This window comes from Leguminivora glycinivorella, chromosome 22 (assembly GCF_023078275.1).
Source record: "Leguminivora glycinivorella isolate SPB_JAAS2020 chromosome 22, LegGlyc_1.1, whole genome shotgun sequence".
NCBI lineage: Eukaryota > Metazoa > Arthropoda > Insecta > Lepidoptera > Tortricidae > Leguminivora > Leguminivora glycinivorella.
This window is the reverse complement of record NC_062992.1, coordinates 1,149,399-1,175,512: the sequence shown is the minus strand read 5'-3', so window position 1 is coordinate 1,175,512 and position 26,114 is coordinate 1,149,399. Positions and strand designations below refer to the sequence as shown.

The following is a 26,114-nucleotide window of genomic DNA, read 5'->3' as shown; positions in this document are numbered from 1 at the left end:
TTGTTTTTATTTTTCGTTTTAATTTTATTTTACATTTTTTTGACGTGATAACGTCTAATAACTCGTTACTACGGGCTGTATGCACGAAAAAGATGACGTCATTGTCCCGTTCCTCAAGGCCACCAAGCAAGAGCAAGTGCTTTGTGTATGGACGGGGGGCCCGATTTTAGGACAGAAAATTTTTGTTAAAAATTTTCATTTATTATTTTTGAGTGTTTGTAATTTAAAAACATGAAAGATTGCATTAAAATAAGCATCTTTTATAGAATGAAGTTGCTTGAAAAACCTACTTATTTAGGAGTTAGAGCAGTACGAAGTTGCGAATTTTCCCATAGTATTTACTAAGGCGCCAGAGACAGAAAATTTACGATGATTTTTTTACCAATATAACCTATGTTAATAGTGATAAATCATATAGAACACGTTTAATTAAGGATGTTTTGTTATATAAACTTTTTCTTTTCCATTAATATTTACTGAGATATTAGGGTTCTAAGATAAGTAAATGGCACTAGCACTTTATAGTTATTTGTTATACAAGGGGGCAAAGTTGTATTTTAACGCCGAGTGTGGAATTGAAAAACGAGCAAGTGAAAGGATTCTATAGTTGAACCACGAGCGAAGCGAGTGGTTCGAGAATAGAATCCTGAACTTGCGAGTTTCTTAACACACGAGAAGTAAAATACATTTGCACCCGAGTGTAACACAAAACTTTTCCCCTCACTACAGCGAGGAAACTACAACGCAAAAAATGCGTTTAGCACTGCTTCCAGTAGTTCCACAGGTGGTAAATCATCTTTATTACTAGATTCACCTAATTTTGTCAATTTTAAAGCAGTTAATTTGACTTTATTCAAGGTCAAATTACTTTCCCCACTAGTGGATAAAATGCGTTTTTACCCGCTGGTATTATAGGACAAAACACGTGTTTCCGAGCTAGTGTGGGGAAAATAAAATTAACGCGTGTCTCGCAAACGGTCTAGGATACAAAATGACGACTTTTATATAGGTATAGGTTAGGTTCGTTAGGTATCTTCAAACGGCCGAAGGCCAAACTGCAGAGAATAGGAGCCCCGCCCGCGTAAGCGGGGCTCCGTCGATATCGCTTTCTGTCTCTGGCGCCTTAGTAATGCTACGGGAAAATTTTGCAACTTTGCACCACTCTAACTCCTAAATTAGTAGGTTTTTTGCACCACTCTAACTCCTAAATTAGTAGGTTTTTAAAAAAACTTTAATTTATAAAAGATGCTTATTTTAATGCATTCTTTCAAATAAGAACAAAAAAACGTGAAAAAAGTCCCAGAATCGGACCCCTTTTGCTATACTCTGACCGCCCCTGTCTATACTACTGTAATGTTTGACGTTATCACGTTAAACTACCGTCCGTAAACCGACTTTACAGACAACCAATTTTTTTTTGTTTTGCTTATAAGTAATTACCTATTTTGTTAAGACTATCCAAAATAGCACACACTATCTATTTAAATCCAGTTATAACTTTAATTTTTTTTTAATCGAAATAATAAAATCTATAGATAAGTGGGGTATTAACTTGAATAGTTGATACTAAACTTTTGGTATAATATGAATATTTTGTAAATGACATCCATCCACATACCTAAATTTTTGCGAGGTGTTTCTTAACACTTATTATATTAAGTTTATTTAGTATATTAATTATATTGTTTACTTAGTATATTAAGTTTATTTAAATGGCAATACCTTAAAAACTATACTTTCCCTCTGAATACGACCATGAGTTAGATATTATTTTTCTGTTATTTAATTTTTGGAAAATATTCCATTGGTGACTTAAGTGACCTACTATGGCCAGGGCCGGATCTAGGGTAAAGCGAGTAGAGCAGCCGCTCTAGGCGCCAAGTTGTAGAAAAGGTGCCAAAAGTCAAAATGTAAAAAACAAATACCTATGGAATTTATTTTCATTGCACAAGTTTTTTTATACAGGGACGCCAAAGTAATATCTCGCACTACCTTGATACGGTAGATGTCGCTACAGGTCCCAATACCCTGGCCAGGGCTATGGTGGGAAATTTCGCTGACTTGGTTGAGGTCTTGGTGGTTCGGATGACAGAACGCTGGAGTATCGACACACAGGCCTTGAACTTTAGTGCGTGTTTACATTATCCGATCCGATATCGGATGTATTACAGATATTCCATACATAGAAGCCGCCAGTTTTGATTTTTGTCTATGAAATCCTTCCGACATCCGATATCGGATCGGATAATGTGAAAACGCACTAAGTCTCAACCAAGGCAGTATTTTTTCACTTTGCCTAGTGGTAGACTGGTAGAGAATGCCTTATAGCAATAAGTTCGTCAGTTGTACGATGTATTTCTTTTGTGCAATAAAGATAAAACTTTTCTTTCTTTGTTTAATTATTTGCAAGAGACTGAACTGAGGTCTTGAAGGAAGTAAATTATAAATGATATGAATAAATTTACATGTACGTAAGTATTATTTTATTTAATAATTTAAATATTAAGTTACGTAGTTAGAACACCTGTGTCTGCAAAGCGATGACAACATACTTATTGAATATATACAAATACGCATAATTATATTGGAATAACTTGCCAAATTATATACTGAAAAAGGTAAATAAAAAAATATTTTTGATCATTTATTCATGTGCCACAGTTTTTATTCTATATCTAGTTTTTTGGATTACATATCTCACTTTTGATCATAATGGAAAACAATTATTCACACTGTTGTCAGACAACTCATTTACTTTCATACTTAGTAAATATATTTTTAAGAAAAAAAAAACTATAAAAAACTAATGCAAGCATTCATTGCTGAAGGTACCTACTTTTGTTTACACGAGCAATGAATAATTGAATACGAATTAAAATAGTTCTAAAAACTACCAACAACATTTGGTTGCATTATATCATATCATATCACAATGGCTATCGATTTTCTCCATCATCAGGTCAGCTCAGATTGGTATAATGGTACATACCACTGAAATATTACTATGATATCGTCACGCAACTAACGTAAATATTTATCAATATTTTCAGTTTCATGTCAAATTAAACTTGCAAAATTTGAGCCATTCAAACAAAGGTACTCGTAGGTAGGTACATATAATAACTTCATACTTCATATTTCTTTGTGAGTTAATATTAATAAAATCTTTTAAAAATAAATAGTCAGTAAAAAATATTTCACATTTTCAGTCACAGGGAAACTGTTTGTATCCCTCAGTCTTCCCGTATTCTCCTTTAATGATATCAGCGGCGTTCTCAGCGATGACGACGGTCGGCAGCAGCGTGGCCGCGCCGGGCTCCGTCGGCAGCACGCTCGCGTCCACCACCCGCAAGCCCCTCACTCCCGGCACCTTCAGCTCCTCGTCCACCACCGCCCCCCTAGCGCACGAGCCCGTGCTGTGGTACAACGAGGACGCCAGGCTCTTCACGTAACAAGCCCAGTACTCGTTACTGTCAAACTCCAAGGCATCACACTCTGGCAGCGGTGGTCGGACTAACCTACCTCCATTTTTCTTGAAGTATGACGTGTCTTTAAGTTTCACTAATTTCCTAACAGCCTCTACCATTCTCTCCACGTCACTTTCATCAGAAAATTAATTATTATAAATCATTGGCGGATCCTTAGGATCTGAGCTTCGGAGAGTTACTCTTCCTCTAGATTTTGACTTCTTCAAAGTAACTAGAATTAAGAACCTCTCTTTCTCAGGCTGAGTGAGGTAGAATGTTTTAGTAACATCTAAGTTGTAATTAAAATTCACAAAGACTACATAGAAAAATAATGGATTCAACGAGCCGAATGCTAAGCTATAGTGTGCCAGATCCAAATCACCTGACGAAGAAGTAAAATCGCCGGCGACTAGCGGTCCCGGGAAGGCACCCAAATTCGTAGACAGCAACGTCGTTATGCCAGATGTCAAATCGGTCTTCCCAGTTACCAATATAGGGGCAAATACTTGATCCTGAAACCCGACTCCTACTGGTAAATCTTTGACTACCGGAATACCGAGTCGCTCTAAATCTTGCTGCGGTCCTATACCGGATAACATCAATATCTTTGGTGAGTTAAACACTCCAGCTGAAAGGATTATCTCTTTTGCATATAAGTTAATTGTACCAAATTTGGTATCTACGATGACACCTTTTGCTTCTCCATTATCAGTGATAATTTTAATTACATGTGCCTCTTTCAATGTGTTCAAATTATTCCTGTCTTTGATAGGTAGCAAGTACTCTTCTGCTGTGCTCGCCCTTCTGTCTGCATTGTCAGTGATCATATAGGAGGCTTCTCCTGTGCCGTTCGGGAATGGAATTAGGGGATCTTTAAGAATATTCATACCAATTTCTTCGTGTGCTTTGATCATAACATTATTTTTTTCTCTTAAAATATTGTTAATTTCCTGGGGCTTGGCACTGATAGTTCCTTTATCGCAATGGAATTGGGCTGTAGGGCCGGATAGTATGCTTTTGTCCAGCATTTTTTCTGCCTTCTTGAAATACTTCTGCACAAATTCCAGGTCTGACTTCCAGCCCATTCAGCGTAATTACTTTCAGCTCCCCTGTAACATACAATTTATATAAATAGTGAAATTTCATAGAAGCTGTGGGTACTTCGTAAGTAAATGACGTTATATGTTTGTGAGACATGTCCAACACTATCAAGCAGATACCAATTGCTACAACGGTTAAATCATGTAAATGTACAATGTTGGTACGACTGTGCCTGCTCCTTGCATTCTTATCCCAAATAATCACCTCTCGTTAATAAGATGTCCGATGGAAGAGCACCCGCCCAGCACTTTGCCCGCGGTGTGCGTCGTGCGTCCGCCTTGCTGCGCCTGCGACGCTCTACCGTCCGCCTCCGAGTAGTAATCCCAATCCATAGGCCCGTGGGTCAGTAGGGGCCAAACTCCGGGTATCTAAAAATCAACACCAATTTGATCTATCTGGGTCATGAGATGATATTCATAATATAATTAAAAAATATATTGCCCTTGATTATACTTTTACCTATAACTTCATTTAAATTAGAACACATTTAGTTTAGCTTTCAAGGAACAAGAATTTCTCAAGGTCAAGAATCTTGGAGTTCAGATTGAAAACACGGGACTTGCCTCTAGACAGCCGTTCAAAGTCTGATCAGTAACTTAGCTATACAGTAAGTATACTACCGCTAAGATGTAGAGTTTATGTCCTCATCTTTATGAGTCTTTCCTATGATTTTTTTTAATATTTTGGAATACTTTGCTTTCAGTCCTCCCTCAGTTGGAGGAGGGTATCCAGTTATCCACTATGGGACCGGCAAGAAACGTAGGTACCTAAAGACAAAATAATTCACCATTTAGGCTTAGATTACTCACCACACTTAACAGAGAAGGGTCCCCTCCAGCCTCGATACACAGCACCCGCCAGTCCGCCACCTCGGAGAGACGGTTGACGGTTGCTCAACAGTCTCAACACGGACCCCGCGGTGCCGCATCCCACTATGATGAAGTCGAAGCTATCGCCATCTAGTTACAAAAAATAATAAATTATTTTAACCAACAAAGAGCAGACCTGTCTATTATAGTCATAGGTAGTTAATTGAAACACTAACGTTCATGTACCTAAGTCATGCTTTAGAGCTACATATATGTATACTTATTGAAAAATGATCATATCATATCATTCTTTATTGCAACCATGTTCATTTTACATAGGATGGTATTTAAATATTATATGGTAGGTACATGATACCCTGTTAGGGCATAGGATGTGGATCTATGTGAAGGCTTGAATAACTAAGAGTGCAAGTGCAGGTACCCATTCCTAAAAACTCGTGCAGCTAGAAGATATTCACGTCAACTTCAGCTAGACTTCTGTGAGACCACGAAAAGTCCCATTTATTGACTGTTTAAGAAAAATGACTTTTTTTTAAATAACAGCCTAATTTCAGACCTTGAGAAATGAATTATAATAATTACCTCGTTGGGTACCACAAATTGTAAGGCGTCGCGGTAGACCTCGCCAGAGACGGCGTGACGAGTTTGACGTGTGGTTTGACGCCTTTGACGAGGACTGGTGGGAGACTTCAGGGGATAGGGATGCGTGGAGGAATTTGAGGGAGGCCTTTACCCAACAGTGGGACAATATGGGCTCTTAATAAATAATAATAAATAAATAAATTACCTCGTATTGAATTGCTTCCCGGACAGGAAGTGTTTAAATATGACGATGTCAACATCAAAGTGTTGAAGGCATTCACGACCGCACCGATCGCCACATCGGGATCAAAAGCATGGCCGACTACAGGCGATAATAAATCCATTTTACTTCTACTCAAAACTCATTAGCTGAAACAATTTATATACTTACAGCACGAAAGTAAATATTAGCAGTTAATTCGGAACTGAATAATGTTAAATACACAAGTATTTGGGGCAGATGTTTTGAAGGTTGAAAAACAATGGTAAGTATTGTATTTACTTTCTTCAAGATGACGATGACGTCATTGACTTTAGTCATGCAATCAGAATTAGTCATTCTATTAGATAGATTTGGGGGCGCGGAAGTGCTCCGCCAAGACGAGCTAAGCGAATACCTTTTCTCGAAGTGTTTTGTTCATTTTTTTAACACTCATCTTCATCATGATTTTTTGTTACATTTTCAATCAAAAGGTCAAGTCGATTTAAAACTCTCTCTAAGGTCGTGGTTTAATTCATCGCCACTCGTTTCGAATTTCTTATTTATCGCACTTGTATCGTAATGTACTACTATGTATCAGTTGCAAAAACTATCATCTTTCAAAAATTCTATTCCAAATTGAGTCAGCAAAACATTTTCATGTAAACTGTTGCTATGACGAAACTATAAGGCACTCACTGTCTGATAATTATCAGATCTTATGTAATGTACTATGCAATATTTAATTAAGTACTTGGATACCTAACTAAAAATGCAACCATAAATAAAAAACCTTGGTCTTGGTCTTTTATCAATATCAACATAAGCAATATCAACTTTGTATTAAAAGTAAAAAACCGGCCAAGAGCGTAGGGTTCCGTAGTTTTCCGTATTTTTCTCAAAAACTACTGAACCTATCAAGTTCAAAACAATTTTCCTAAAAAGTGTTTATAAAGTTCTACTTTTGTGATTTTTTTCAAATTTTTTAAACATATAGTTCAAAAGCTAGAGGGGGGGGGACACTTTTTTTTCCTTTAGCAGCAATTATTTCCGAAAATATTAATATTATCAAAAAACGATTCTAGTAAACCCTTATTCATTTTTAAATACCTATCCAACAATATATCACACGATTCACACGTTGGGGTTGGAATGAAAAAAAAAATCTGTCCCCACTTTACATGTAGGGGGGGTACCCTAATAAAACATTTTTTTCCACTTTTTATTGTTGCACTTTGTCGGCGTGATTGATATAGGTACATACAGGGCCGGATTAAGGGTAGAGCGAGTGGAGCGGCCGCTCTAGGCGCCACATGGTAAGGGGGCGCCAAAATCGAGAATGTGGAAAAATCCATACAAAAAATTATACGTTGCGTGGGCGCGCACATATCACAAAATGGCGAGAGGAGTCGGAAATGAATCCATCTATTGAAAATCTAGATTTGTAATTCAGATTAAGTGGAATGTTGCACCACATTGCCATTCATAAGGGCGCTGATGCTAGGGCGCCGTAAAAGGATTCTAGCTCTTGACGAACCACGTTGTTGTGCGGCGAACGGCAAAGTTACGTCGCTATCCAAATGCAAAAATATGAGTCTACCCGATAGTCCAAAGCGGAGCTCCTCATAGAGCCAAAGGCGCAAAACGGCTCAGAGAGGCGCAATTTTGTGAGTCATAGCAGATGGTGAGCGAATTTCAAAGCACTCAGATCACTTAGTGGCAAAATACCGAAATGGGCATCCCGACGGTGACGATCAAGTCCACAATTAATCTCTTAATTAACTCTTAGTATTATAAAAATAATAGTGATGGCGAAATATAAGGCCTAAAAGTCGGGAACATAGACGCCCTGTGAAGTCAAAATACCCCAAAATATGTCAAAGACCGCAGCTCCGCAGACGATAAAAGCTTGAAAGGTCGCGGATTCCCCGCTGGCGGGGAATAATTAATTGAGTCAATAGGAAAAAAAATGGCGCTCGCTTCGCTCGCGCTTACTATTTATAATTATCTTTTCTTTTAGTTAGAACAAATTCCGGAAATGCGCTCCTGACTTGGCCACTGTAGTGCTCCATTTTGCTTGTTATTTCACACGTAATATACTAGGGTGCGACTACGAAAGTTCAACCATTTGTCCCTTTCGCACTCTGTATGATGAAATCCATAAATTATGTATTGCGTTAATCTTCAAATTACGGCAATACTATGAAAAAAATTTCGCGCTCGCTACGCTCGCGATTTATTTTCCTACTTAGTGAAACTTCTTCCCAAGGGCGCCGAAACTCAAACTCGCTCTACCCTGATCGAGTGCACGGGCCGGCGCTGGGTACATATTGGTACCAAACTTCCGCTTTCTAGTGCTAACGGTTACTGAGATTATCCGCGGACGTCCGGACAGACATGGCGAAACTATAAGGGTTCCTAGTTGACTACGGAACCCTAAAAAGGGACCTAGTGCGGGGCCCCTTAGGGCGCGAAACTGTACCGCTGCCCATTTCGCCAATGCATAGCTACGCCACTGTTACGCACTAAATATGAAGTGCTAAGAAAATTCGCCGTAATATCACTCAAATTAATCAATTAAATATGACAAACTTTCAAAATTGTATGTTAGGTGTAATGTAGTATGTACTCTGGCACAGAGATCTTTTCGATTGAAAAAGGCGACTAAGGCTCCCCACAGACAGTCTTAAAAATTCATAATCTTAAAAAAAAATTGTATGCAATTGACACTGACAGATCTGTCAGTGTCTTGTCAGTGTCAGTATGAACTGTCAGATTGCATACAAGTTTTTTTTAAGATTATGAATTTTTAAGACTGTCTGTGGGGAGCCTAAAACATTGTAAACTAGCCCAGTGTTTACTGCCCATGTCCATAACAAAAATTTCATCTTATTATTTCGATAACTTGTACCTATGTGTTTCAGTTTAATTATACTATGTATGCATAATTACAAAGCATACAAATTATTAAAATGGCATTTCCACTTCCTCAAAGTGAAACCATCGAAACAGATGTGCGTGAAACGAAACGCCATAACTTCGCGAAATATCCGTCAGATGTCACTGGAGTTTTTCAGTCATATTGGGTGGTGATAAAATATTTCACGTGAAAAGAAACTAAATTTTCCAGGTAATTTATCCAATTGTTTACCCGTATTTTCTTTTTTTATGCGATGTGTGTTTATTTTTCGTAGTTTGAAAGTCCTACATTGTTTCAAAGAGTTTAAGTATATGTCTAAAATTGACATTAGACAAGTACCGATTGGAATTTGGAATTAAGTTTAATTCTTGAAATTAGTGATGTTCTCTTGTCATTAAGATTAATAAAACAAGTTTTTTAGTAATTACGTAAGTTTTGGAGTAAAATTATGTAGTCCTGAATGGAGTTTTCTCTTATTTTCCCGTTATGTAACGTGCTATCGATTGACATAACGTAACCTTATCGTCTGGTAAATAATTATCTATAACCTATTTAATTAGTGTGCTGTGCTAATCCATCTATGCTGAAAATAAAAACCTATTGAAGACCGTAAGGTATAATAAATTTACTTCATAACTTCACATTGCTAAAGTTTCTTTAGGTCATCAATTCATCATTTTTGTTAAGTGTTTTCCTTGTTTTCATTACAAAGTATTACATCTAAATACATATATCAAGTAGCTTCATAAAAAAAGAAGGACAAATTACTCATAAATTTACTAACATGCATTGTTTGTGTAAATAGCTCAATGATAAAAAGACTATGTTCCTGTTCCAAATATAAATCTACATAGGGTAAATTAATAATGTAAGAATCTACTTTTTTTCTGACTTCTCTTGTTTTGTACAACTGCATGTTCAGTAAACCTGCCAGTATCATAGCCAATATTTACAAAATAAGCTGGAGAAATGTCCTTCAACTCGCATTGATACTTTTGTTTATAAATATTCCATAAGAATGGCGATGTACAGACATAAGTACTGTGGAAAGATTTTTACTTTCAAGTTGTCCAACTCTCCTGCATAATTAACACATTCAGTGCCAAAGTAGGATTCTCTGTTTTGTTTTTATAATTATTATTATTATTTGTTAATGCGCAGGCAGCTTAAAGCTGATATGTGCACGTCAATGTCCTGATGCACTTGTGTTTTGTCCATTCAATAAAATATTTGACGAGTCTGTTTTTAAAAGAGTTCACTGTAGGTGCACTGATGGCTGTTTCGAGCAAACTGTTCCACACTCTCACTACGCGGTTAGATAAGAAGTGGCGTCTAGGGTTGCTACTACGCTGTGCCCATGTCAACTTCATAATTGCTGTTTTTTTTATAAATCTGAATGTGCCATCATTTATGCTTGTAGTGAGTAGCACAAGCTGACATGCTAGCACAACACTACATGTGTCTTTCAAATATTTTTATTAAGTTTTAACAAAATAGAAAACTTCATCGGTCAGATCATTAATAAAATTCATTCATTTTATCCGAAATAAAATTCTGCATGTTTAGGGCTCGTTTAGTAGGGTTACTGTGCTAGCTTTTGTTTTTTTTTATACTACGTCAGTGGCAAACAAGCATACGGTCCACCTGATGAAAAGCGGTCACCATCACCTATGGACGCCTGCAACTCCCGTGCGCGTTGCCAACCCATTAGAAACTTGTACACTCTTTTTTGCTGTGTACTTAGCACAAGTTCTAAGGAGGGTTTGGGTTGCCAATGACTCAAAGGACAAGAAACTGAACAAATTAGTTCCGAAGATCCTTCCATCACCAGCACACTACACCCTCATTGAGCTCTGGCAGCCTTACTGACCAGCAGGGACACACCACTATGAGTAGGGTCCGTTAAATTAGTCCCAGTCCATTTCCAGTATTAAACAAAAGCTTTATTTCCAGTATGGCCAACTACCTGATGCGCAGAGCGCTGTTAGATGCAGTCCGCGTCCCCGCTGGCACCCGTGCCATGAGCGAGCTGTCCAAGGTAATATCTTGTTGAAAATTTGTTTTTGCCCACACAACTTACTCAAAAATATGTTTATTATGGGAAATATTTTTACACACTTCGCTAGTAATTTTACTTATTCATAGTAATGTACCTTACATTCAACTTTTTTTGATTTTGTAAGTACATATTATACCTCTTCCTCCTTGCGTTCTCCCGACATTTGCCACGGCTCATGGGAGCCTGGGGTCCGCTTTGACAACTAATCCCAAGATTTGTCGTAGGCACTAGTTTTACGAAAGCGACTGCCATCTGACCTTCCAACCCGGAGGGTAACTAGGCCTCATTGGGATTAGTCCGGTTTCCTCACGATGTTTTCCTTCACCGAAAAGCGACTGGCAACGCACATAAGTTCCGAAAAACTCATTGGTACGAGCCGGGGTTCGAACCCGCGACCTTACATATTATACCTGACTTTTATAATAAAACTAGCGACCCGCCCCGGCTTCGCACGGGTACTATACCTACATGTAAACCTTCCTCTAGAATCACTCTATTTATTAAAAAAACCGCATCAAAATCCGTTGCGTAGTTTTAAAGATTTAAGCATACATAGGGACATAGGGACAGAGAAAGCGACTTTGTTTTATACTATGTAGTGATTAAATGAAAATTCAAAAAAAAATCAAACATAAGTACATACATAGCTGTTATCAATATGCTTCTAAATGTATCAACGTATTTTTAATAAAGTTATCCATTCTTAAGTACATATTTTCATATCTTCTTGCACTACCAAGTGCCAAATACAAAGGAACCTTATGGTGCGGACTCTGTCCATCTGTCTGTCTGGCACTTCTTCTTCTTACCCTGTTCCCTTTATTTGGGGTCGGGCCTCCTCAGTCTCCTGCGCCGAGCTCTATTTTGGGTTGTTAACCCATGATTAAACATTTGAGAATATGGTGTTGGTTTGAAATTTGTGATAGTTATTTAATTTCCTAACGAACAATGACTATTTTTTTTCCATTTTTTCATAATGAAACGACTTATGGTTGTAGATCGGCAGCCGCGAATGGGTGGGCTACGGGTTCAACGGGCAGCCCAACTACGTGGACAGGCCTGATTTCCCCCTGCCCGCCGTGCGCTTCCGTCCCGACACCCCCGACGTCAAGGTAAGCTTATGATATGCCGTGTCTTGCAATTACAATAAACACTTCAGGGCTGTGACCATTCTAAGGCTGGTTTTAGTGTCACGCGGACCGACTGCGCGGAGTGATACGCACCGGACTAACGTGTAGTAAATTCAGGGAGCATTTAGACTATTTAGAGTAAAGCGGACGGGTCCGCGCGATCGACGGCATCAACTTCATACTAAGATTTAGTATTTTTTACTTGTATACAAAATTACAAACAGCAAAAAAATTTAAAAGTTGGAATCCACCTCAGAATGGAGGATGAAAGTATCTTTCAATTTCGATTATTTTACCAGCAAGCGACATTTAGTTCATGGCCAATGTACATTTTGGCAATAACATCGCACAAAAAGAACTCCGCGAAAATATCTGACACATTCTTATTTCTATAGCCATAAAAGCGTGTCAGATTTTTATGCAGTCTTCTTTTTTGCGATGTTGCCAGTGACTGTAGAGTTAGAATCTTTACTCTACATGAGATCTGATAGCTCTATGACAAGAGATCCTTATGGTCTCATCTTGGCAAGGGGGCGTCCATTAATCGCGTCATACGTTTTTGGCTTATTTTAGACCCCCCCCTCCCCCATGGTGATCTTTGGTGATATTTTCAGGACCCCCTCCCCCCCTAGCCAATATGACGTGTAATTTTTTGGCAACTTAAGTAGACTTTTTTCCAACCCACAAATCAACCAAATCTTGGCGCGAAATTCAAATTTTCTATGAGAATTAAACCTTTGCCCCCTCATTTTTAAGGTTCCGTACCTCAAAAAGGAAACCACTGAACCGATTAACTTGTTTGGCACACATATGTAAACTTGTGACTCAAAGACGGGCTACATTTAAATAAAATAAAAAAACAACTATAGGGGCCACTTTTGGGGGGTAAAAGTGAAAATTAGAAATAAAAGTTTTTTGAAATAGTTTTTTAGCGTGTTACATATTAAATGAAAGAGCGTTAATTGGGCCCCAATTTTTTTTTATTTGGATTTTTTTATGTGCTTTCCACTCAGAATCGCGAGCTCTTTCAATCCTAATAGGAGTAAAAAAGTGTCCCAAGGTTTTTCTCCATTCAGTTACCATTTTTTCATACATTTTGTATGGCGGTAACGGAATGGAAGGTCTAAAAAAATATGGAAATCTTGGGACATTTTTTTCTCCTATCACGATCAAAAGACCTCGCGATTCCGAATATGAATCGCGTAAAAAATACCCATGTTACAAAAAAAGTGGGGTGGGCAACTTTGAAAAAAATGGCCCTTAATACGTATTTCAAAAATATATGTTTTTAATAATTTTCAGTCAAGTAATTTTCAAGTAATTTAAGAAAACAGGCAAAAATGACCATTCCCTTATCTCCGAAACTAATTAGCATTAAATTTTCAAAAAAATACCCGAGATAGCCTTTAATGTATAGATTACAAGAAAACCTATAAATAAGAAATATAAGAATAAGAGTCAAGCCTAAATTGGACTTAAAAGAAAAAAACTCAAAATTAAGAATTTCACTCACTGGGGCTGCAAGGAGTTACCAAATCTTTTGAAAGTGTTGAGTGCGTTTGAATATTACATGAACATTCATTTTTGTTTCGTCTTTTTAGGGTTCCGTAGTCAACTAGGAACCCTTATAGTTTCGCCATGTCTGTCTGTCCGTCCGTCCGTCCGTCCTAGGGATTGCAGTACCGGTACTGTTTTAAAGAACCGGGATTTTCGGTACTGGAGCAATATGGAACCGGGATTTCCCGGGATTTTCGGTACTTTCGGGACTGGTCAAATTTTTTCGCTTTTTCAAATAAAACAACATATTTTTTGGCATTTTACATGTTTTATTATTATATTACCATAACCGAACCGCACCGCCCTCGCTCAGCGTATTATTTTATCTGCCTTTTTTATTATAATGAATCGGGAGTCGGGAGAACAAGCAAAAAATCGTGAAGAATTCCGCCTAAACCCGACTATCTGGCAACCATAGGCATCAACGGTTGCTGTTGCAATACATTGCTCCGATTAAGCGATCTGCCATTACTGGGAGATGTTTAATCGCTTAGTAAAAGAAATAAGACAAATACTATTAAAGATATATTGATTATAGACCGGCAGTAAAACCTCACAAAATTCCCCAAACATGTAATTTGAAACAAAGAATGTAAACTAAAGGAAACAAAACATTTGAGATGGTGCACTATTTTTTTGCTAGTCAGAGGGATCGTTCTCGAGAAAATTAGTCATTTTCTGGAAATTTCTGTGGAATACCGTAATACCACATTATATGTAAACATTTTTTTTAAAGTTTAGCATGTTTATAGCAGTTATCCTTAAAAGTTAGACATAAGCCATTGCCGACTTTTTTTCTAGGCCTACATTTATGTGTAAGAGCGACAATTCCACCATACATTATTTTGTTATAAGTCGATCGGTACGTGCGGGCAGGGTTTTCGATTCAAGCTCTTAAGCAGCGTGATTTTTACCGACTTTTAGCACATATAGTCAAGTTTTAATCAATTTATACTAACAAAATCTTAAACATTCCTCAAGAATCACTCTATTCATACATAGGTGAAAAACGCACAAATATCCGTTTAGTAGTTTTTGAGTCTATCGCAAAATTCGCGAACACAGTTTTATAACATGCAGAGAAATGAGTCAAATGAGAAATGAGATTGAGAGAAAAAAAATAAATACACAAATTAATATAACAAACCTTCACCAAAAATACAAAACTCGACTACTGAACTGGCTAGTAGGGCTAGCTAGGGTATCGCGGTGGCCACGGCTGCCACTGCCACCCGGTATTAAATAGTGATAAAGCGCGTGTTACTGTACCTATGCCTATTTTTTAACTGTGTACATAATATAAACAGAAATAAATAAATTTTGTAGCAAAATATGTCACTAAAAAGTATTTCCCGAAAGTACCGAAAGTACCGGGATTTTTCAAGTTGATTTCCCGGTTCTTTGCTTGGCCAAAAATCCCGGGAATTCCCGGTACTTGCGGTACCGGTATTTCCCGGGAGCAAACCCTAGTCCGTCCCCGGATAATCTCAGTGACCGTTAGCACTAGAAAGCTGAAATTTGGTACCAATATGTATATCAATCACGCCAACAAAGTGGTAAAATAAAAAGTGGAAAAAAATGTTTTGTTAGGGTACCCCCCCTACATGTAAAGTGGGGACTGATTTTTTTTTCATTCCAACCCCAACGTGTGATATATTGTTGAATAGGTATTTAAAAATGCATAAGGGTTTACTAAAATCGTTTTTTAATAATATTAATATTTTCGGAAATAATCGCTCCTAAAGGAAAATAGTGTCCCTCTAACTTTTAAACCGTATGTTTAAAAAATATGAAAAAATCACAAAAGTAGAACTTTATAAAGACTTTCTAAGAAAATTGTTTTAAACTTGTTAGGTTAAGTAGTTTTTGAGAAAAATACGGAAAACTACGGAACCCTACACTGAGCGTGGCCCGACACGCTCTTGGCCGGTTTTTTATAAACTGTTCAAAATATCGATTATTTTATTTTCAAAAATGACTTAGCGCCTCCAGAAGGCGCTTTAGCTCTTCTTGTGATGTAAGGAACCCTTGCAACACGAGTGCAACTCACACTTGGCCGGTTTTTGTGTTATGGCTCGTCTATGATTCCGCCAACGTCAAGGTTTAGGAAGGCACGCGTTTTTTGAAGACAGTTGGCCGGTGAGCTCACATTTGTCAAATTTGCCGCCTTTTTTCAGTGCCATGATTAGGTTGACCGTCTATAACCGACTGTCCGTGTACACGTGATGAGGGCAAACTAAAAAAATCTTTGAGAATTAAAAATAACCGACTGCACACAGCTCTTTTTTTCTCACTTGATGGTCTCATCGGAAGATCAGCGCTGGAATTCACCAGCAACACGCTGAGATGAAGCCATTTCGTGGCACTTCATTCCTTTCTGTTTGTGTTGTAATGTGTAATTAATCTTGACTGTGTTCACGAATAAATTATATTCTATTATATTCTGTTCTCTTTGCACTGCACAACGCAAGTTCTGACTGTAAAAGTTGATATAAAAATAGCTCAGAAATATGTTTTTTTCTTTACGTTAGTGTAACAAAAAAAATACACGTGATATGTTCCTAACCCCCCCACCCCCCATGGTGATATTTGGTGATTTTTTCATGACCCCCTCCCCCCCTATGCAGTATGACGCGATTAATGGACGCCCCCCAACTGGTTTTTTTTTTGTGGGCGTCTATTACAAATCTAACAAAATATTCCACAGGTCCTTCGCGAAAAGGAAAAGGGTGACTGGAAGAAGCTAACGATAGAAGAGAAGAAAGCGCTGTACCGCGCCTCCTTCTGCCAGACCTTCGCCGAGTTCAAGGCGCCCACCGGGGAGTGGAAGGGCATCGTCGGCTGGGGACTGGTGCTGGCTTCCTTGTCCGTCTGGATCTACATGGGCATGAAACTGTTCGGTGAGTAGACTTACTTCTTACTGCTGGACTTAACAGGACTTGAATAAATGTCATATACAAAGAAAAAGTGACCAAGGCCTCCAAGTGTTCCGAGCTGGAATCGAACCAGCATACTCCGTTAACCGAGTAACACTTGGAGGCCTTGGTCACTTTTTCTTTGTATATGACAATTTAATGTTTATAGTGTAATAGTAGTGTTACTACTTAAAAATACAAATTAAAATATTTTCAAATGAGAATAATTTAATTTGTTCTAAGATTTAACAGGACTTTCTCATATTCCTCCACGCTTGGGCCATAGTCTTCTCTATATGTAGCATTTTAGTGTGTAGACCACCAAGGCCCGTTTCTCGAAAGGTATTACAAGTGCGCGAACTGTCAAATCGTATGGGTTGTCATGGAAACACACTTGTAATACAAGGCTTGTACCTTTCGAGAAACGGGCCCCAGACCTTAAGGTTCCTGGGAGTGGATGGGAGTTGTAGGCTAACGGCTAGGGACCTATTCGAGCATCGCTTGTTTTCTAGATATACATCCTGAGCAGAAGTTACTGCTACTGCTTTAAAAAGTTAAAAAAAAAATAGTCAGGGCAGCACTTTACAAGAACTTTTTAATTCCAACAGTTAATCTATTTAGCCAAAATCTTTCTCAGAACCATCTCAACAGTCAAGCTAAGAAGTAATATGCCACTAACTGTCTGAAATGAATACAAATATATCTGAAATTTAATTTCCTATTTCTTTACAGTGTACAGCCCGCTGCCCGACTCCTTCAGCGATGAGAAACAGAAGGCGCAGCTGAAGCGTATGCTGGACCTCAAGATTAACCCCGTGGACGGTCTTGCCTCCAAGTGGGACTACGAGAACAACCGTTGGAAGTAAACTGACACTCGAGGTAATTATGAGAACGAATGCTTCCCTAATCCTTCAGCGATGAGAAACAGAAATCACAGCTGAAGCGTATACTGGACAAAATCAACCCCGTGGACGGTCTTGCCTCCAAGGGGGCTATGAGAACAACCATTGGAAGTAAACAGATACTCAGGGTATGTTATGGACAATTCCACGTAACTGTAATGTAAGTGACCACTTCATTGCATGTTTTTTTATTTATGATGCAAATTGAAGTCTTAATTTATCTCTAGATAAGCCTACTTTTAATCCTTAGATATATTGATATTTAAATTAGCACCATGAATAAAAAAACATGCAAATAATTGGTCACTTACATTACTCTGCTACATGGAATTACCCTTATAGCATCTAGCATGGAGTAGCCATATTACAAGTTCACATACATAAAATCACTCCAAGGGGGTAGGCAGAGTTAAAGGGTTGAAAGAAAACGAAATTGTTACATTGCAGTGACAAGTTGCCAGCCGCTCGCCTAGGTACACCACAATTTAATCCATAACTCACAGTAGACTTTTATGATACCCGTCACCCACGGGAAGAAAGTGGGTGGTGAAATTCTTAACCCTTATCTACATGGGATATTAAAAGTTTATAGTCCATGGGCCAGCTGGTCCAGTTTTGCCAAACGGTATAATTTGGGGGTACTAAGTTTCCTTTTTACAGCAGTTAGGTAGGCTTATAAGGATGTTAAAAAACCATGATTGCCATCTCAAAATGGTAGCTAAACAAAATGACCGCCAATCCAAGATGGCGGATATTGAGTTTTAAAAAATCGACCATAACTCCAAAAGTATTGGTCCGATTTCATTTTTCTATTTTTTAAACGAAAGCTCTTTTTGTGTACTTAAATACTTGTCATATTCTATGTTTCGCTAAATTCAACCATTAGTTAGTAATTAACGAAAAATGTAAAAAAAAAAATTTTTTTCTAAGACTTTCTGTCAAAAATCATGTTTCTACAAAATACCTTGCATATTCTAATAAATATTTAAATGCAGAAAAATAGTGCCATTAATCACCTTTGATTTGATATATAAAAGATACAGATTTAATTTACAAAAACACGTAGAGGCTTAAATTTAAAGCTGCCTTCGTAGAAATTCACCGTTGTGCATACAGTACTAAAAGCTTCAGGTTGGAGTGCATAGAGTACTAAAAGATGTGTGCAGTTAGGCTGCATACAGTACTAAAAGATGTTGTAGAGTACAAATATGCTATTTTTAGTTTATTTTAGCAATTGTACAATTATAATAATAGTATTGAACATGATGAAAATTTTATCCTAGTAGGTACTATCGAATACCCACAAATTCATGGATACTAATGAATTTGTGGGTATTCGATAGTACCTACTAGGATAAAATTTGTTTAGATACCATATGTGCAACACACCTCAATGATGAAAATTAAGTATTTAAGTGTACTAGGTATATGACTAACATGTGTCGAGACTGTAGAACCATTAACCTTTTGACCGCCACGGACGGCCACGGTGGTCACCGGAAATTCTTGCCAAGGACGCCAACGATACGGACGCCAAATGCAATGAAATTGGGACTCCGTAATGCCTAATTTCGCTCATATATTCGCGAATTCGCAATGCAATTCTGTTTCGATTGTGCTTGGGAGACGGAATACTTCGTCATCATCTCGCGTTTAAGGGTTAAGATCGTATTCCGGATTGAAAATCGTTCCGCATTCAAGGACTCTCAGATTTGAAAAAAAAACCTACGCACGAGCGGGTTAGTGAAGAGCACCCCCAGAATTCGGGCAAACTTTAGAAATGTTCTTTAGTACAGCATTAATAGATATTCCTTACCTATATTTTACCGATTGCTAAACAACGAAGCCGTGAAATACCGGTTGGACAAACTTTGAGACATTTATCACCGCTTAAAGTAGAGCCAAATATTATTAACATGTATTGTTGGTCATTACCGAACGAAAAATGTTAGACGTTAATAACAGACGTTTTAATTACCGTGAGTTGAATTTTCATAACAGGTGTACCAAAATGCGAATGTTTCTATGCAACCTGCTATTGAATCAGAAGAAAAGTTTGCACCCGTATCGACGAATCTCAATTATTAGAGAGGAACTCCGGGGTTATGCAATTTGGCCAAGTTTTTAAACAGGAAGGCATTTATAAAAGCCGCAATAGGGATGATAGATTATAAATGTATGCCTCAATTATCTTCGATATGCGGATAACATCGTCATCTTCAAAGAAGCACATGTTCCCCGTCAGATGCTGGAGGAACTGTATGCCGTCGGTGAGTGTTGGGTTAAAGTAGTTAAACATATGTACAAATTGAAAGTTACGGCAAGGACAGGCTTATCCAAAGCTCCATATATCAGCCTTTATAACAAGTAACAGGACAAGTTATCCGGAACAACCAATAAAGCTTGGGTTAAGGAATCCCATAAACGACTAACAGAGGTAAGTCATAATAACAAAATCATCCTTCAATGGACCAAAGGACACAGTGGATCTCGAGGTGATGATGTGGTCTACGAGCTGGCCAGGCAGCTGGGGTCGACTGCCGATTCTCCTGATGCCCCTCAACAAGGTATGCTCAATAGGAAACTACACACAGCACACTGGCAAAACCAGATCAAATGCTGCTTTCAAACAAGCCAAGCCTAGCATCAATGGAAAACTCACAAAGACGCTGCTTCAACTAGGGAAAGTCCGCATGAGAATGGTAACCATCAATGTCAGAACAGGTCGTAGACTATTTAACAAACATATTTTCATAACAGATGCTATGAAAATTCCCCTGTGACGAGGGTGCCTCTCACCTGGTGATGGAGTGAGTGGCTCCATACAGGAAAAAACATCTCGGATCCCCGAGAGACCTCTCCAAAGTTCTCCTACTCAACATTAAAGGTCTAATAGGATTTCTCGAGGAGATAAGCGGGCAGGACTAGCTAAATCCCCCACATCACGCAAAATAGGCACAAAACGTCGAGTTGTGGCGAACCATACACAATACAGAGACTTGGGTCGGCCTCGCTGCCGGCGGAGATCACAGGGAGGACTTGGATGCCTTTTCTAGGCTAAAGGACGTATTAAGGGCCAGAATACCAGTCACTGAAGACCAACATGTTTGATCAGTGTGTAACTGGGTACTTCTCACCGTGACATAAGCTTGCGAGACGTGGACACTAACAATGTACTAAATGAAGAGGCTAAAAGTTGCATATAGAGCACAACACGTTCGGTATGTCTTTCTACGATGGAAGCGAAACGAGATGATGCTGATGCGGCGACGGGTCAGAGTTATAGAGATCGGATTGCTACTCTAAAATGGGCTTCGGCCGGGCCAGGGCACGCAAGTCGTGATTGGAGGTGGAATATGCGTGTATTGTTTTGGAAGCATAGCCCAGAAACCAGTAACAAGACCTGCCCATAAAAGTTCGAAAAATTAGGAGAAAATTAATCTGTTACCTGTGATTGTCTTGAAGGCTTGATATTAGTGATATTGGCTCTACAATCTACATTAGCGGTAATAAGTAATATATTTCTGTGCGTAGGTGAATTAAGGTTTATTCGGTAGGTACCTATATCACGTTGTTTATTAGTAGTCGGATACTTATTCATAGATATGCCTTATTAATGCATTATATATATTTTATATTTTTCTTTTGGGGTGTGTTCTTCACCTTTTGTATGCAAGGATTATTTTAACTAAATATAAGTTTTCTCGAACACGGATCAGAGATCGCTTAACCTTTTAAACGCCAAATAGTGAAAAAGAATATGTCGTGCCCCGGACACCAGACAGACGTGAATCGCGATTATTTGAGCAAAATTAGGCGTTAAGAAGGCCCGCATGGGTCCCAAATGTAATTGGCAAAACTGATGGCCATGGTTAGCGTCCTTAGGAAGCATTTCCAACGACGGCAATATCCCACCATGGTGGTCAAAAGAATAATGTGATGAGATAGGAACTCAACAATGTCTAGTTTATTTATTTTGTATTATCTCGGTTGGTTGGCGCTGCATAACTAAAGAAATTTTATACATATAATCAAATATCTAAAACTGTACTTTACGTCCTATGAGTCCTATGACGTATTTTATTATATTCTGAAAGCTAATGGATTTCGGATACTATCATGTTCAGTTCTTTTCTTAATAAAATTGTAAGTACAATTGCAGAAATATCATATAACTATATATAATCATGTCTTTATTAGTGTTCTTTACATATCCCGCACCTTTTTTGGTCTTCTCTGTTTGGCCTAAAGGTTGACTGGTAGAGAATGCAATGTAGCATGAAGTCCGCCTTTTGTAACTGTATATTTTTACTGTGCAATAAAGTTTCAATAAATAAATAAATATACTAAAAACAGCATATTAGTAATCTACAACTTCGACCTGAAGCTTTTAGTACTGTATGCACAACGGTGAATTTCAACGAAGACAGAATTAAAATTAAGCCTCTATGTGTTTTTGTAAATTACGTCTGTATCTTTTATACATCAAATTAAAGGTGATTAATGGCACTATTTTTCTGCATTTAAATATTTATTAAAATATGCAAGATATTTTGTAGAAACATGATTTTTGACAAAAAGTCTTAGAAAAAAAGATATTTTTTTTACATTTTTCGTTAATTACTAACTAATGGTTGAATTTATCGAAACAATGAATATGACAAGTATTTGAGTACATAAAAAGAGCTTTCGTTTGAAACAAAGAAAATTGAAATCGGACCAATACTTCTGTCGTTATGGTCGATTTTTTAAAACTCAATATCCGCCATCTTGGATTGGCGGCCATTTTGTTTAGCTACCATTTTGAGATGGCAATCATGGTTTTTTAACATCCCTTTAAGCCTACCTAACTGCTGTAAAAAGGAAACTTAGTACCCCCAAATTATACCGACTTCTTCACTGGCCCATGGACTATTAATTGGATATTAAAAGTGAATAATGAAATCTTCTCGAGGCTGAGGCGTAGGGTTAGAGCCGGCGTAGCTTTATTTGACGTTCATATGCGCATTGTAATATGCCTACTTGAAAAATAAATATTTCATTTTCAATACTTTTTTTGTTATAAGCCGTGTTATTTTTCTTTTTCAGTTGGCGTGGTGCTATGGACCGGCTTGGGTAGAGTAGACAAATGTAAAATAAGAACTATCTCTGTAAGATAATAAATTGTGATTCCAATCATAAAACTCTTTTATTATACATAATTATATTAATTAGCTTTAAACTATATACTGATAATACCAATCAATTTTGACAATTTGAAGTGGCGTTTAACCCTTTGAACACCAAAAATCACTAAAGTGGTTGTCTGCCGTAGTACCCACCACGCCAATAACCACAGTGGCTGTGGCAGACGCTGTCAAAGCAATAAAATTGTGCTGCAGACAGATGAGGTTTATATTAGTTTTCAAAAGGTTACCTCTTTAAGGCATCTAAATACCCTTTTTCAATTTTTGTATTGCAAAAAACGCGCTGCTCTCTGGTCTGTTACTTGATCGCAACTGAACGGGCACGGCGAGCCCCGCGCTTATATCGGTGCAAATAATAGCAAGGCTGGTGACCGCGAGTCGTCTTATAATGGATGTCTATAGGGGGTGGTCCGTGGGTTAACCTATCCCCGCCACGTAAACAACTGTCAACTTTGAATTTTCCGACCTGATATCAGTTGTGGCGTATGGAGTGTGGGGCACGAAATGTTCTGACTTCATATCAAGTCAATGGCGGTTCAAAACCGCCTTCAAAAATAAGCGCGTTACAAAACACGGAGAAACCAAAAATCAAAAAATAATAAACCTTTGAATTAAGATTTCTTATCGGATTATTCGACAGTATCTCCCTATAATGTACCTATCTAATGTTATTATTAAGTGAATAATTGATGATTATTGTAGTTACTATTCTCCTTTATTGATTTCCTTATTATTATTTGGCGTCATCCATATATTACGTCACAGTGTAAGGGGGGGGGGTCATATTAAATGTGACAATCCCTGTTAAAGGGATACAAAAAAGCGTGACATAGGGGGGGGGGGGGGGGTCCAAAAACCTGAAATTTGGTGTGACGTAATATGTGGATGATCCCTTATGTTGGTCTTGTTTACTATGTACCTATGTTAAATTAAGTAAGCAGAAAATGTTAAAATGACGTGTAACTCCTGTTATCAATAAATGATTGATTGATTGATTGATTGATTGATTGTAATAATCTAAACATCCAAATTATAAACAAATCAATTATTTTTGTAGTCGGTCCCAGCCCTGTTCCTCGCCTTACTATGCCTGTTTGCCCCACCCCCACCCAACCATACGCAGGCTGGCCCCGACTCCAAAAATGATTGATTTGTTTATAATTTGGATGTTTAGATTATTGCAATCCGATAAGAAATCTTAATTGAAAGGTTTATTATTTTTTGCTTTTTAGTTTCTCCGTGTTTTGTAACGCGCTTATTTTTGAAGGCGGTTTTTTTTTTAAGTTTATTTATTCCTTGATTTTTAGTGGTTCCTATTGATATTAATATCTGGGCGACCGAGCTTCGCTCGGTTCTATTTTAATATATCACGTCTTTAGATAAAAAAAAAACTCTTATAAATACAAAAACAAAAAAAAAAGACAAAAAACAAAAACTTAATTTCTGGCCGGGATTCGAAACCCTGACACCTACGATCTATCTGCGTACATTAGACCGACCTCGTGCGACTGAGCTACGCGGAATCGATGCGCGCGCGGCGAAATTAAGGACCATATTTTACGTTTACAAATGCGAAAGAAAAACTCAAGAAAACTCGAAAATTCGCGTTTTCCGGGATCTAAGACTACGCTAGATCGATTTTTCACCCCCGAAAACCCCCACAAAACAAATTTCAGCGAAATCGTTAGAGCGGTTTCCGAGATCGTCGGTATATATAAATAAATAAATAAATAAATAAATATACAAGAATTGCTCGTTTAATAGTATAAGAATAAGATAAGTATCAGTCCGAATATGCGTACAGTAGTGAAAGAATTATCCTTTAACTCCTAACCATTGAGGAGTAGACCTTCCATCATCAGCTCAGCCACATAAAATTATTACCATCAGTAGGCCTAGCACATGATGGCCGCGGGAGTATGTCGCCGCGAGATAGATGACACGTCTTTGTCTAATTGTATTAATGACATAAGGACAGGTAGTCTATCTCGCGGCGATATACTCTCGCGGCCATCATGTGCTAGGCCTGCAGGCGTAAATACTGGTATACCTTTGAAAAATACACTAAAAACATTACATGTGCTTATAAAATTTAAAGATTTCTCCAAGATCTCATCATCAGACCCCGACTTGGTGCCAATGGGACCATCGCGGGGTGTTACCCGTTCGATTAAAAAAAAATTTGAAAATCGGTTCAAGATTCTCAGAGATATCGAGTAACATACAGTTATAGGGCAGGTATATAATATGTATATATGTATAGTATATGTAAGTATATTTATGTAAATTTGTAAGTAGGTATACTCGTATTATGTAGTTTTATTTTTGTAAACGTTTGTATGATGTGATATGTATGTAACCATTTAGGTTATAAGTAGATATTCAATTTCTCGTCTTGTTATATTTCTTGCACCTATTAGCTCTTATTGATCTCTGTTTGGCCCAAAGGTTAGCTGGTAGAGAATGCCTTTTGGTATTAAGTTCGCCTTTTGTACATTTTTTTTACTGTGCAATAAAGTTTAAATAAAAAATAAATAAATAAATAAACTTACATACAAAAAAAAAACATTCAGTCGAATTGAGAACCTCCTCCTTTTGAAGTCGGTTAAAAAGGTTAATGCCTAAAGGGTCGTTATTTCATCTGCAATAAGGGTGAATTTCAGATAAAAACGTGTTTTTGTACTTGATGCATTAAAAGATCTTTCTATATTAGAAATTATTAATTAGTATATTTTGAGAACATGGAGATATTTAGATCAAAAAATATTCTTGGCATAGGTAAGTTAAGAAAATAGCCGATTGTGTCATTTTTCGTTCGATATATTTTAACGGTTATTTGTATGTATTTCACTTTATTTCCTATGGTTAGGTATTTCGAAATGCATATAAGTATTATACATGCCCAGTTGCTAAGTCTGGTCAGGAGGTAAACTGAAATGATTATAATTTTTATAATTCTCGTAAATAAGACTTATATTGACCGGGATATAGACCGAGATTACCTTTTTTTTGTGGTTACCTCACGGTCTATTATCCCGGTCAATATAAGTCTAATGAAAATAACTTGAATCATTCAAAACTCTTAGGCCGGCAACAGACAGTCTTAAAATTCATAATCTGAAAAAGTCGCCGAAAAACCAATTGAGAAAACAAAATCGATAAATGGGTAATTGCTGTTGCATTATTTATTATATTATATTTCATGTTGAAATAGTTGTAAACTTTATGACAAGGTAGTAAAACAACAATAATTTGTTGAATTTGTT

The 26,114-nt window shown here is 37.6% G+C and overlaps 1 protein-coding gene across 1 annotated transcript; it reads left to right on the top strand.

Annotated features, from left to right (window-relative positions):
• The first annotated feature begins 9,176 nt into the window (after positions 1 to 9,176).
• On the top strand, positions 9,177 to 22,840 carry LOC125237980. Its single transcript, XM_048145239.1, has 6 exons — positions 9,177 to 9,309; positions 11,053 to 11,137; positions 12,157 to 12,270; positions 16,553 to 16,745; positions 17,493 to 17,639; positions 22,751 to 22,840. Exons 2-5 carry the CDS (start codon positions 11,054 to 11,056, stop codon positions 17,624 to 17,626), a joined length of 525 nt encoding a protein of 174 aa, XP_048001196.1. The 5' UTR covers positions 9,177 to 9,309; position 11,053; the 3' UTR covers positions 17,627 to 17,639; positions 22,751 to 22,840.
• Positions 22,841 to 26,114: the final 3,274 nt, after the last annotated feature.